Source organism: Melanotaenia boesemani, chromosome 9, assembly GCF_017639745.1.
Source record: "Melanotaenia boesemani isolate fMelBoe1 chromosome 9, fMelBoe1.pri, whole genome shotgun sequence".
In the NCBI taxonomy this organism is placed as follows: domain Eukaryota; kingdom Metazoa; phylum Chordata; class Actinopteri; order Atheriniformes; family Melanotaeniidae; genus Melanotaenia; species Melanotaenia boesemani.
Window position 1 is genome coordinate 15,628,380 of NC_055690.1, and position 15,073 is coordinate 15,643,452.

The window sequence follows — 15,073 nt, forward strand, 5'->3', positions numbered from 1 at the left end:
AGTGGGTGGTCCTTCCATGTGGACCAGCTGACTTTGCGTCTCGTGACTCCTTAGAAACTTTTAGGCCAAGAAGTGGGAAAGCTACTTTAAATCTTCCGTTAGTATCAGTCTGCTCTTGAATTAGAGTTCACCATATAAGTAGCCAGTGCTTATATGGGATCTTGCTACCTAAAGTCAGAACATTTTACTCTCTCATGTCCATAAATATCTTGGTTTAATTCTTCTGTTCCAACAAACGCTGCTTCATTTGAATAGACGAACAGGCAAAGGCAAACAATTTAGACTATTATGGAATTTACTGTCGTCAAATTGTTATTTGGAATGAATGAACGAAGCAAACTTCTGTTAAACTAATTATGACAGGTTAATATCAAGATTGTTATTCCATCTGTTAAAGCACTGTTGGATGGATTTTCTTTTTCCTTCTTTCTTTCTTTCTTTCTGAATTTCTTTCTGAATTTCCGAATTTCTTTCTTTCTTTTTCTTTCTTTCTTTCTTTCTTTCTTTCTTTCTTTCTTTCTTTCTTTCTTTCTTTCTTTCTTAATTTCTTTCTTTCTTTCTGAATTTCTTTTTAAATTTCTTTCTGATTTTCTTTCATAATGCTATTTCTATGTAATCTAGTTCGGTTTGTTATATCGCTATAAAAAATCAAATGCAATTTATTTTTCCCCCTTCTGAATTTCTGAATTTCAGAGAATGTGATGTGATGAGGTCTGATATTCTGAAACAATTAATCAGTCTTGTCTGCTAATTATGACCAGCAGAGGGAGCCGTTTTACTGATAACTCACCTTATTCCATATGACGAACATGATTCCCAGTATGTTTATTTTTTGTTTATAACATTACAATGACATTAAATGTAATATATTCTATCAATATTCTGAAGAAATGACTCGTGAATCTTCCTAAAAAAAATTATTTCTAGCATTTCTTGCTAATTTGACGATCAGAATGGTGGCAGCTTGTATTATAAAGAATAATTATTTTTTAAATTTTACATAGGCCTAATATCCACAGCCTGCTTAAGGTAAATAGGTAATTAATTAATTTATTTAGATAAATATGGGTATTAATATTAATATTAAGAAGTAGGCAGTCACTGCTTTCTTGTGTTTTTGTACTTTCTTTCAGCATTGCCAAAACATAAGGATTGCTTTCCAAAGCAATCCTTATGTGTTACCCAGTATCACTAAATCTGGTGAGACTGCGTAACATGTAAGTAAAGAAAAAATAACTCAAAATGTTTGTGCATCATTCGCACAATATGTGCTGTGAGTTGCCATAATCCTATTACCAGAAAGGCTGGGACACTATTTGTGATCATAGCAGCAAACACACAACATGCTTTTCCAGGAATGAATATGAAAAGTTCATGTTCCGAGAAAGACGGGGTAGAAAATAATTAAGAAATAACTTTTCTCCCAAAAATTGTCACAGTTTTTTTTTTTCAGATCCAGATTTTGTAATCATTACTCACTTGCATAAAGTACACCTGAAGTACAACCCCTGGCAAAAAGTATGGAATCACCAGTCTTGGCAGAGCGCTCATGCAGTTGTTTTGTTGTGTAGAACAAAATCAGAAGACAAACATGACACAAAACTCTAGTCATTCCAAATGGTAGCTTTCTGGCTTTAAGAAACAATAAAAGAAACGATGAAAAAACATTATGGTAGTCAGAAAAGGTTACTTTTACTGACAAAGCACAGGGAAAAAAAAAATCCAGTCCTCCACAGTCCATGACTGCTTCTCCATAGCCCATTGTAGTCTTGTTCTTTTCTGTTTAGGTGTCAATGATGGTTTTCGTTTTGCTTTCCTGTATGAAAATCTCATTTCCTTTAGGCGATTCCTCACAGTGCGGTCACATACATTGACTCCAGTTTCCTCCCATTTGTTTTTCATTAGTTTTGTTGTGCATTTTCTGTTTTTAAGTTTTCTGTCTTGACGCTTGGATGTCTGCCTTGGTCTACCAGTGCTCTTAGCTTGAACAACCTTCCCATGTTCCTTGTACTTGGTCCATGTCTTAGACACAGCTGACTGTGAACAGCCCACATCTTTGGCAACATTGCGTGTAGATTTACCTTCTTCAAGAAGTTTTATTATCCTCAGTCTTGTTTCAAGCGACATCTCCTGTGTGGGAGCCATGATTCATGCCAGTCCCCTTGGTGAAACAGGTCTCCAAGGTGTGGTCACAGGTGACCTTGACTGGGTGAGCCCCCCCCCCAAAAACAGACTGATTCCATATTTTTTTTCCTCAGAATTGAGTGATTCCATATTTTTTTCCCTGTGCTTGGTCAGTAAAAGTAACCTTTTCTGACTACCATAATGTTTTTTCATCGTTTCTTTTATTGTTTCTTAAAGCCAGAAAGTTGCCATTTGGAATGACTAGAGTTTTGTGTCATGTTTGTGATCTGATTTTGTTCTACACAACAAAACAACTGCATGAGCGCTCTGCCAAGACTGGTGATTCCATACTTTTTGCCAGGGGTTGTACAATTTGCAAAGGTATGATACCTGTGACCAGTACCACATCATATCATATAGCACCATATCATATACTACCCTAACCTACATGGCTTAAAATAAAGACTAAGATTTCTTTTTCAACAAAACAGTCTATGGAGCTCTTCAGAGGGAGTGACACAGCAGTAGGGTTGCAGCCTTAACCTCTTATTACACCTAAAAATGCCCATTTTGCAAGCGAGGCGATGCAAAGAACACAAGAAATGTGGTCACGCGGTTCCATATGTTATCCTCCACCCTGTTTTGGAGCACATGTTTGGGACATGCTGAACAAGTGTCTAAAAAAGTAACATTCCTATAGTGAAGGTTTCTGGGTGTATTTTTTGCCATGAGTTAAATTCACTGCATCTTTGGAGTGTACGGCAATCCCCAATTTAAGTGAATAAAAAGTATTTTGTAAACATATTTTTCCTAAAAGGCCTGCATGTAATTCATATAACACAATTATTATTATGTATTTATCCATCAAAAAGCTCAAAAATGAGCTTAAAAATGAGATTGTGTTACGACAACTAATTCTTATTTCTGTACAATTTCCTTTTTATTTCATACAAAAGTAAACATACTCCAGGTTTGGTGTGTATTAGTTTGACTAACACTAATTACAAATTATGCACAATGTTACACATAACCACTTGAAATAATGAAGACTAAAAGGTCAACAGCCATTTTAATTGTTGCAAGCTATTGTAGCTTAAAGGCTGGTCCTTGGTCCCAGGTGCACATTTTATCCATTTCTAATGCAGCATGGTATTTGCTGTATCATGAAATCAGTCGTGTGATTCTTAATGTGCCATGTGAAAAAAAAAAGGTATTTTGCAACAATTTCATTGTTGAATAGCCTTGGGCGGGGATGGGGAAGGGGACTTTATTATATCACCTTAAAAGGCAAACTGACTGTTACATGGTCTCAAAGATTGCTATTATTATTTGTTATTTTGAGGAAATATTAGAATGGGTCAGGAGGATGTATTCACACCTTTCAGGTGGGACAAATACTGAACAAAAAAAAACATACAAAAGTGTAGTTAAGGCATCCAAAGTTTAAATAGTCAATACACAAAACTCTGATTGCATTATAATCTACTATATTTGTATTGCATGCATCGATTTACTGTTGCAGTTAGTTAAGATTGAGTTAACGTTAACAGTTGTGTAAAACTTAAGACATAAATGACAATTTTGTCATTCTTATCGTGATTAGCAGTGATTTTTTTGTGTGTGTGTGTGAATTTAGTATGTGGTGGGAACTGCGGTAGTCCTCATTAGAGACAGAATATAATAATACAAATCAAAATACTCATTATTAGGTAAACAGTTACATTCTTGCTATGCTATCATTTTTCAATGGTTATAAGCACAGCTGAGGTTCATGTGAATTTCATTAGCTGACCTAATGTTTTATCTGAAAAGGTAAAAGATTAACAGCTGTTCCTGATCTCTCTTTCAGTGTATGAAAGCATAATAAATACAGTATCATTTTAAAGATTACTCAAACAAATATTCATTATTTAAACAGTCAGAACACTGCAATCATTCTAGAAAACCATAGTTTCTCTAATTGTTCTTTTCCATATAATCAATCTTCAGCTATCTTGTTAATACATATTTACCTGTTACCATTTTTACACAAGTTATTGTGGCTCTAAGATAATAAAAGTCTAATGATTTACTTATCCCACCAAGAAAATGATCATAAAAGTGCCAACAGCTGGCATGGTCTGTATAAAGATACTTTGGCCTAAAGAGAGCAAAGAAAGGTTGTCTGTCTTCTTGTGGATCTTTTAGCTTTTGGCCTGACTCCTGTCCACTGCTTAATTGGATACTTCAATTGCTACCTGAGACCAAGTCAACACACAAGTGTCTATTCAACATAGAGGATCGATTTATATCAGACAAGCAGTATATTGTGCTCATGTGTAAGTGATACAGACGAGGTTGAAGGCCAATGTGGTTTTAGAAGAACCTTACCATTGATAAAATACTCTCAAATTCAACAGGTGGACAAAACAAAAAAGGTGTTTTTGACATTTTGGACACCTGAAAGGTATTCATGACTCCTTCATCCCTTTGTATTTGTGTGGAAGTCATTTATTAAGCTTACTTCTTGCTTACTTTGCAACAAGAGGACCTTGCTCATAAATAGTTAACAACATTGTATTTTTGGGTTCACCAGAGGCCGTTCGCGTAAAGTCAGTTGCATGACAAACAAAGCAAAAGCAAGCAGCCAGCAAGTCCAATTTCTGAAGCCTTACATGTATATATAGCCAATAATGGAGGCTGTGATACACAAGGATGTGTTTCAATTGGATAATGAGTGGGTGGCACAGAGGTAGCAAAGGGAGAGAACGGCACTGTAATTACATAAGCATTCTTCCCCATTGAGATCCAAGATCATAGTCATCTGAAATGTTCTATGCACGCCAACCGCTCGTTAACCAACAACCATCTTAACATTTTAATTGTCCAACAGAAAGGGGTCAGAACCTTGAAGTAATCCCTTCATTTATTTTTTTATGACTCTGCTTGCAAGTCTTCCACAGTCAAAGTATACCTCTAGGATATGGATTAGTGCAGGTCACTGCCTTATACATTAAGCATTGTAGTGGATGACCTGGTCTTAAAACATAAATCCCATCGTGACAGCAGATGATTTGGATATGCACAGGTTGTAATAAAGTTCTTCTCTGTCATTACATGCAGATATGTGAAATGTCCTCTTTGAGCCTATAATGTGTATGACGCAAGACAATACTGGACCATATCGTTTTCTTGACCCTTGGCTCATGCTGCATCTTGATTGAGGATAAGACAGAGCTCTTGTATTAGGTGTGGCCTTTCAGTCCAGGACTGCTGTGGCTTCCCACACTGTGTTTAGAGCATTATGTAAGATTTATGCACAAGACAAGTGGTAAGTTAGTAAGAGGCAAAGACACTTTACAACACAGATATTAGTCATGTGGAGTTGAGAAAGAGCAGATTGAATATGATGAAAGTGAGAATATTTTGTTTTGGGAGACAGTTGGCGATGAAGAAGTTGTATTTACAGCAGAGAATAAGTTTTTATTAAAACTCATTTATTTAATGCTCCTCACTCTTTAAAGCCTTGTGCAAGGCTACTGGAGGAAGTTGTCAACCTTTGACAGTATAATCAGACTATTTATATTTCCACCAATACTTTTTGTTCCATAGAACTTGGAAATTAATGTTTTATTTTAATGAATGATTAACTTCAGAATGTGCACAATCAGGGCAACTAACTGTGTTGTGTCCTGGGGAATTTATTTGTATACAGTATAGTATATATAGTATATTTGTATACAACCACTGAACATGTTCAATATGAAAGAATTATGGAAACTATTAAAATTATGTTTTTGCTTTTATTTTTATTTTTTCATTTCACATTATGCAAAAGAACATATACACCACATATACAAAGATTATAAAATACAACTTGATTGGAGTTCATGTAGAATTCATGTTTATAGTAAGACACAGTACCAGCAAAGAATGTGTAAACTGGAAATGTAAAAATGTGTTTTTAGCACACTTAGGCAGCATAACTGGACAATAGTAAAGGTGCTCATTAGGCAGCGGGAATGTCATTGTCACAGTGGTATTCTAATGTATTTTAGTAGACCTAAACCTACTGTGTATTATATTGGAGGCTGCTTTTAGTGTTAAATCTTGATAAAAAAAAAAAAAGAAAAGAAAAGAAAAATGACATAATACAACCAGTAAATGCAGCTCTCAAAGAAATGTTGCAACCTCCCACCAAGCAGTTAAAAAAAACAGAACAGGCATATAATATACATCCTTAATTACAAGTACCACAAATTTTCAGTTATCTCTATATTACAAAAACAAGGTTTACTGCTCTAAACATATGCTACAAATAAGCAAAATTATATATATATATATATATATATATATATATATATATATATGTGTGTGTGTGTGTGTGTGTGTGTACACATTAACTATGATTAAAAAAAGACTTGCTTTTAATAATAATGCTTTTTTTTATAATAATAATAATATAATTGTATTAAACAATATAAATACAGACTGTATATGGCTTCTGTTGTACCTTTTTGGGTGTAAGAAGTCTTTTTCATGGTGCAACTTCTTTATGATACATAAAAAGTTGTTTACCCACTCTTTCCTTTCAGTCAAATTCATTACCCCTTTCTTTGTAGCAAGTCTCAAGTTTCAGTTAAAGCCACCAGACAGCAAGACACATGAAGTTCAACGTTTAGTCCCGTGCTGTCACTCTGACCAGCAATCTTGGTCTGACACTTGTGTGTATGGGTCATCTCCAAGTGCAGAACCAGACTCACACCCCTGTGGTGTTGGCCCATGCAGGGAAAGTGTTCAGGTGAAACAAGGGCCTGCCCCAGCTGTTAATGGCCAGTGTAATGCACAGGATGCCGATGATGTTCATGACTATCCCCGTCTTGGCCTGGTGAAGGAGACAGTTGTTTATTTCCCTGAAGGCATAAACCAGGATCTCCATACATTTAAACATTGTTTTGTTCAATTCTGTATTATCAGTTGTCAATTTTTTTCTCTGAGTTTGCTTTTTGATTCTGTGGTCATGAGATTTGCAAATATGACATAATTTAGTAAGTATAAATATTGTAAAAAAAAATAGTAGTGGTCACAAAAATTTAATGTTGTACAGCGAAGGTGCAAGGCATTGTCTGACCATTTTCCATTGCCCCAACATCGCAAACTATTTGGTGTTTCAGATTAGCTTCTGCTGCATTTTTGAGGAGATGAAAGCATTGAAGAAACCATGTTTTATGGGTAACTGCAATGAAGACCTTAATGAGAAATCCTGCATTGATTGTGCTCTTGAAAGTAATCATTTTGGTATTTTATTTATAGCATCATTGCTACTTGTGTTTGCTGTAAACAAACACGACTGACTGTTTCACTGATCATGCCCTAGACTCTTTGTAGAAGCCAAGTTTATGTCATCTTTATTGTGAAGAAAGCTAGGACATCCTGATGAATGAAGCAAAAACACTAGCTTAAGTTAAAATGAACTTAACTCACAGGTTGTTGGCATCTTGCTTTGCAACTGCAATCTTGATGAGTAAATTAAGAACGCAACAACAGCTTTCATCAACCCATAATCTTTAACTTAAAAAAACAACAGACGCTAACAGAAAAGGGCAGTAAAGGGGTTTAAAGTGATTTGGAAGAACCCAAAACATTACAAATGTAAGGCATTTTCCACCAATTAGGAAGGCACACAACAAACCCATTAATGAGCTAGGTTGACTGTCACTTTGTGACTTTGTGTTATACACAACTTACCAGATATAGAACACCTTTTCATTTTTTTCTCTTTTTGTGTTTTTAGCAGCCAGTGCAATTTCTTTTTCATGCTTAAATTGGATTATAGTGTTTGTTCAGCTAGCTGCAATTTGTATTTTCGCCACTAGATTTTACTATATGCTACATGATGAACCTTATAATACCTTTAATTTTTCATCTAATTAGAAGGATATATTATTGTCTATTTTTTTTTATTACAGCTACAAGTGACAATGAAGACAACATCTGCAATCCTAATTGTACAACAGCAGTGGATAAAGTCACACAGCAGTGATATACTTCACATGCGATTTACAGAATAACCAACAAACCACTGCCATACTCACCATGTCAGCAACTTTGATGTATCCATAAGAGAAGACTATGGCATTTGGTGGAGTGGCAACAGGCAGCATGAAGGCAAATGAGGCACTTAGAGTACAAGGCACCATGACGTACAGTGGATTGATTCCAATGGACTGAGACTGCAATAATCACACAGGAAGTTTCAACAGTCTAAACCAGGGATGAACATAATCCTGATCACAACACCCTTAACTCCTCCATCTGGCTGTTTTTCTGCAACTGTAATCACTGACTCATAACTCAGAGTAAAATGTGTGCAATTCTGTGTAGAGTAAAAACTCTCATTAGGTGGGTGTATTTAGATAAAGTAATGTCTGCTAGCCTGTTGCTGAGTCATGATATCTCAAACAGAAAAGCACTACATGTGTAGCGATAATGGCAGACTGCTACCATTCAGTGAACATTACTGTGTGGAATTTGCATCTGAATTACACATCTTGCTCCAAAGGAGCTTAAGTTAGTGCACAGTAATTTCTGGTTCTAAAATAAACAAAGAGTGAAAAAAGTTAAACTATAAAGCTGGAGTATTGTAAACTGTAGGCCTCAGGTCCCAATGATGACAGTGCTTTATTTTATGAGAGGGTGTTTGTTAAAATCAAGACTCACATGACAGGATGACATAAAGACACAAGAGATTACTGCCTAAAACTGTCATGTCCACACTTTAAATTTCAAATATCTGATCTGATGATAACTTTCTCCACTCTTTACCTTGTTTCTTTATTATCATACAAGTTTCCTCACTCTTGTGCATCTACTTGGCCTTCCCTTTAACAAATATCAATATGAATACCCATGCTTGTCTCCCTTAACCTATCTTTAGCATTCTGTCTAGTGCTTAGCTAATGGCACAAGTAATGTCATTCTTCAGTAGCAGCAGGGTGGGCAGTGGCACAGAGGGCTGAATTGGTGTATTTGGCAGTTTATTAATGGGAGGAGGGGCCCATAGTAGGGGACTAAACATATTCACTCTGAATGACCAACTAGATGGGTAGCCAAGCTTGGGAAAACAGGCCAGCTCTCACTGGGATTATTCTCAATGCTGGACTCCAATTTGGGGAATCAGTTAAGATGATATTTCCCCAGGGAGTACTTCACCTAAATGAACTACCACCACCATGCAGGATTGTCTCCTACAGTCTGAGATTCTGAGATCCTGTCATGACACACATGGAACCTTGTGTGTAAAGGTCCTTACCATTGAGGCTAAGACAGGTAAAAAGAGAGTTGCAGTTGCCACATTACTGGTGCACTCTGTGAAGGTTGCAATCAGCAGGCATAAGATGATAGCAATTGCCCATGGAGGGATAGTTTGCAGGGGGGTCATCTGATCGCCCATCCACTTTGAGAGTCCAGATTCCTGAACATAACATAACATAACATAACATAACATAACATAACATAACATAACATAACATAACATAACATAACATAACATAACATAACATTTCTTTGCCACTTACTTCACTTCCCTTAGCTAGAGCAAAACCTCCCCCAAGAAGAATCACAATGCCCCATGGTAACTTCTTTTGAGCAACTTTCCAGGTGAGAAGAGGTGGCGTTGAGCCAGTAGGCCGATGAGGTGCTACAGATCCAATTAATATATTAGAGTTAAATCTAGACGATGTAATCTCCACTCAAAATGTAACATGCTCCTTCTGAGTGAGGGCTCACATGTGTCAAAACTCCTTGACCTCCATGAACAGAAACGTGGAGGTTCAGAGGGCAGAACAAAGAGAAGAATGGCCACAAAGATGGCCACTGTGGCATCTGTCACATACCTGAGTGGTGAGAAGAGAAATGAAATGTGTGTAAAGTTGATTCATGTAGTTTGTGCAGAAATAAACACAGAAAAATGTGAGTACAAACTCTGCTGTGGAGTTGAAGATATTTGTCGCCCATCCCTGGACAAAACCTGGATCCCTTGTGAACCACATGAGCACCAGCAAAGTGAAGAGACCCAGGACACTTATCTCTCCAAAAGACATGGGCCCCAACAAGCGGTGCTGCTCAAGGATTACATTGTAGGCAGCAATCTCCTTCTCTGTCTTTACAGCCCTGCAGCCCCACGTTTTCTTAAAGCTAGAGGGATCACACGGGAGTGAGAATCTTTGTCACATTTGTGCTCAACTGAACTGTTAATGTGGTAAAATTTTTCTTGATGTTGATTCAAGTTTCTGCCACTAGAATTAGGCTTTAGCCATCATTAAACTCACTTTAATCCCATGAAAACAAACTGCAGCCAAAGCCAGGCCAGCGTGAGCATGATGATCATGTTTGGGAAGGCAAAGCCGAACCAGGAGGCAAAGTTAATCACATCCCCGTTTTCAGGAAACAGCCTAAAGAAATTTTAAAAACAACAGAAACAGGAATGAGTCATTAAAGAAAAAAATAATAATAACAATAATAGTTCTTGTAATTGAAAAGGAAACACTCACTGGTTCATCTGACCCTTTAGCACCAGATTGGGACCGGTTCCTGTCAGTGTGGCAGTGCCTCCAATGCTGGCTGCATAACAAACACACAGGGTCATCCCTTTACACATCCTCCGTCTTTCTGCTGCCTCCTTATGCTTGGCAATCTCTATTGAGGCATCCAAGAGAGTCACCACCACCGGGCCTTTAAGCAAAGAACAAGGAATGAAAACCCAATCAGCACTGCAGTAGTGAAAGTAGAAACATCATGATGTTCAACCATTTTTAAAGCATTTATTTCTGGTTTGGAACCTTTTACTTGAAGTTGAAATGGGCTCACCAGTTCCCTCATTCTTTTTCTCTGTCTGTGTTTGAGATTTGTTGTCAGTGTCTGATGTCAGCTCCTGCTCATCTGAGCTGAGGATCTGAGGTACTTCTGCCTCATTGCTGTTGAGCTGCCCCAGCACTGCTTGAACAATGGGCACCATCATGGCTGTGGTAGCCGTGTTACTGATCCACATGGACAAAAACGCAGTAACACCCATGAAGCCCAGCATCAAACTGTCAGGAACATTAAAACAAAGTGTTATTGGCCTGGGGTTGCAAGAACAAGCCGCAAGTGTTTTATAACAGTGTCAAAAACAGACAAACATACTTTTATGATGCAATAAAAAAACCTTGAACATAGCGTCCCTATCTACAGGATAGTGGAACTTTTTATTTCACAGCTGATATGCTTAGAAGACATTGGTCTTAAAGATAATGATGGGGGACGTGTGTAACTGAGCCGCTCACAGTGCTGGACGCACACCAACCAAAAGCAGCACCCTCAAAGCAATGCGCTTGTGCAGATTCCAGTGTTCCACAGCCACAGCGACCATGAGTCCTCCAACAAACAACAGGTTTGTATCCTTCATGTACTGCATACACACCTAAGACAGCAGGGCAATGCAAAGTAAAAAAAAAATGTGGTGAAAGAAATTCTTTCTCGCCGAAACAATGCTCAAACTCTGTAGAGATTCACTTACATCTTTGGATTCCATTATGCCAAACAAAGGAAAAAGGAGAGCTGGGAGAAGTGAAGTCACAGCCAGTGGTAGCACCTCTGTGCACCAGTACACCGCCATCAGGATTATCACATAGGCACATTCTGCCTCCTATATAGAAAGAAAAGCAGACCATTTTACTTTAGTTGAAAAATCCTGCAATAAAACTTCTTTATATAAGAAAATCTACAAACAACTGAGATTAGAATGGATCATATAACTACTGATTGGATTTTAAAATGTGTTACTTTTATTGTTCCTAGTCATCTGCTTGTACATTCGTCCACAACGTTTTTACACCAGCAAAACAAAAAAAAAAAAAATGTGGGGGGGCTCTTGTTTTAAATGGATGCTTCTGCTCATATGTGCCCCTAATTTGAGGTTTTATCTGTATTACATTGCAGTCTATGTCTATCATAACATGCTTACAGCCCATGTAGAGGTAACAATGTGGACAAAGCCATCTTACTCTGTGTTCCCACGCTGGACATGACACGTTCAAAGCAGGGAGTTAAAATAACAGGACTAAAGAGCGCAGCGTTCCCCAGGAACGCTGGACAGCTCTCAGCAGGTGCGAACAGGTGCAAAAGAAAACGGGCGCAAAACAGACCCTCATTAGTTTTTGCGCATGTTTTAGGTAAAAATTTCTATGAGCAGAATAATTTTTGCTTAAGTTAATTTTAGAGAACACACGCAATGAAAAAAGTGAGTAACGTGATTAAAAATTCTGAGGAGCACGCTTTAAAATAGTCTGACAGCTGTTCATTTCTTCTTTTTTTTTCAACTTTGCGGCAAAGTTTAATCCGCTCATCTCACTCAGATTAATTTGCGACGTACCGATGTCCCGATGACTAGAGGCAGTGGAAGAAGAAGACATGGAGTCAAGAAAAGGATGAGCCCGTTTTTGACAGAGCGCAGATGTCTGAGAAATCCCATCCTGAAGAAAACCGAATGAAATGAAAGGAGCTTCAACACCATGGAACGCGATTTTGAATCGCAGAAAAGAGGAGGAGGAGGCCATGGAGTAGTAGGAGGAGAGTCCCGCAGCGAATAAAGCAGAGAGGGGGAGTCGAATCATAATGAGGAGTGAGAGAATGAGAGTGAGATGGGTGCACAGTAGGCCTACATTTCAAACGCAGAAGAACTGACAGTGGAAAAGGTTTTCCCAGTTAATTATTCCCTCTCTTTATTTCCTCCTCCTCATATTTTCTTCTGTTCTGTATCAATCCATTTTTATCATCACATCCTGAAAACCGTTAACTGCTGCAAACTCAAAAGTTTGGAACTTGAAAAGTTACAGCTATTAAGGTCTTTTCTCCTTTTTTGTCAGTCACTGCTTTTATTACACGTTTTACTAAAACTTTGGTTGCCAAAACAAATGAGATAACAGTAGCTAAAAGGATAGTGTTAGTATTTCATCAAAGGATACTGACAACTGTTCTGATGATCACTTGAAGCGCTTGTCAAATCTCTTACTAATTACTGCAAAATGGGAACATATCAACCTGTAAACAATGTAAACATTTCAGCAAAATACTGAAAAGAATTATTTGCTGAAACTGCATGCAAAATAGTTCAAAATGACTTCCACCTACAACAAACTACAACACTCTGCTTTGAAATTCATGCTTGCCTAAAAATGATTAAAACAATTAACATCCACTAGGTTTGGAGGCTTTTGAGGTCACATTTCCAAAGAAGGACTTGCTGTTTGTAAAATAAGAACAATCTAGACTACATGTTATTTTTCTCATATTAAGAAATGTGAATATTTCTTTCACCGCCATCACAGGAGGTGTGTGATACAAACAGCAGCTTTTATCTAAATTAAGATACATACATGATTTCTCCCGACATAAAAATACATATTGTAAAATATCACTGTATTACTTAGCAGGCGTGGCCATTTGAATCATTGTGGTGAAGTGAATAATCTTAATTAGAGTTAGAACAGAGAGAATGATAAATAAAGGATGGAGTAATAGCCAGTAAAATTCTGATGTCATTAGATCACAGGAAGTTCATGACATGTCTAAAATCCTGTTATAAATTGATTTATGTCTTCAAACTGCAACCATGGGACTGCACAGAATGTAGTGGGTAGCACCATCACCTCACAGTGAGATGGTTCCCAGTTTGAATATAGTCTGGGGCCTTTCTGTGTGAAGTTTGTATGTTTTTGGTTTTCTCTTGGTATTCTGGCCTTCTCCATGAGGAAAGCTTATTTTCTGCTGTTTCACATAGAGCAATTCACTAAAGTCACCAGGATGAGATGAAAAACCGTAGGACAAACAGTGGCCATAATAATTAACTCACTACAAAGAAGAAGTAACTCACTACTAATTTTTTTATGGGGATATAACTTTGAAACTTTAAAAATACATTCATGAGAATGAGAGTGAGGACCAAAAAAAGTTGTAAGGAAAGCTTACAAACCAAGAGACATAAGTTAAGACCTTGCTCACAGAAGGAATAATGCATGAATGTCAAATCACACAGGAAACCACATAAATCATAACTTGTAATAAATGGCAATCAAATAACTTTAAACTAAATTATATCAGACAGTACCCAAGATGGAAGAACTGCTAAACTCACTCCATGTAATTAACATATAGGCAAAAAAGTATATATATGTATATATATAAAAAAGTAATAATAATACTAAAATAATAATAATAATAAATTAATTATTGTGATTATGTGAAATTACATAATTTGGTCTTATTTCTAAATTTCATGGGTTGTAATTATGATTAGAGTGAGTGGATGTATTGAAAGAAAGTATGTTCAGGTTATTTATAATCCACTAGTTATCTAATTTGGCTGGTTTTAAAGATCAACATGCTTATACAAAGGAAAATTAGCCTTAGACTTGACAGAGCATATTTGCAATGTACTAGGAGCAGAACAAAAAGAGGAACATGATATGCTGAGTCAAGTAACATGGCATTCCTTGGCTGTAGCTTTTCTGTGAAAGTGCTGACAGCAATTATGTTTCACCGGTGGTTTGCTTGGATGAGGGAAGCTTTTAATTTGTGTCCCTCTAATTATGAGATTCCAAACCAATGTGGTCATGCATACAGACTGAATTATACCAATTTCAAAGCCAAATGAGCAGCACTTTTTATTATCTGTACAGTCAGATGTCTGAAATTTGGCAATAATTGTTTTGATTCTGTCATTTGTTGTCTAAGTTTTTTCTTATTTTTATCATTAGATTTGAACATGGTCTCAACATGACGCAACCATGCGCACATATACAGATATCTATGTATGTTAATACAGTTTGAAATGCACTTACAAGGAAAATGATGCTGACAGGGCAGAAATCAATGCAAGGTTCACTGCCCTTTATGCATGAACGATATACCTTTATTCATTAACAGTTTTTTT

The 15,073-nt window shown here is 37.0% G+C and overlaps 1 protein-coding gene across 1 annotated transcript; it reads right to left on the bottom strand.

The window, feature by feature from the left end:
- Positions 1–5,920: 5,920 nt before the first annotated feature.
- Positions 5,921–12,730, bottom strand: slc13a5b (solute carrier family 13 member 5b). Its single transcript, XM_041994866.1, has 12 exons — positions 12,515–12,730; positions 11,660–11,788; positions 11,427–11,563; positions 10,972–11,192; positions 10,656–10,836; positions 10,434–10,556; positions 10,087–10,299; positions 9,892–9,998; positions 9,681–9,802; positions 9,416–9,577; positions 8,199–8,336; positions 5,921–6,988 (listed from the first exon to the last, which is right to left on the bottom strand). Exons 1-12 carry the CDS (start codon positions 12,653–12,655, stop codon positions 6,863–6,865), a joined length of 1,800 nt encoding a protein of 599 aa, XP_041850800.1. The 5' UTR covers positions 12,656–12,730; the 3' UTR covers positions 5,921–6,862.
- Between the last annotated feature and the right edge of the window lie 2,343 nt (positions 12,731–15,073).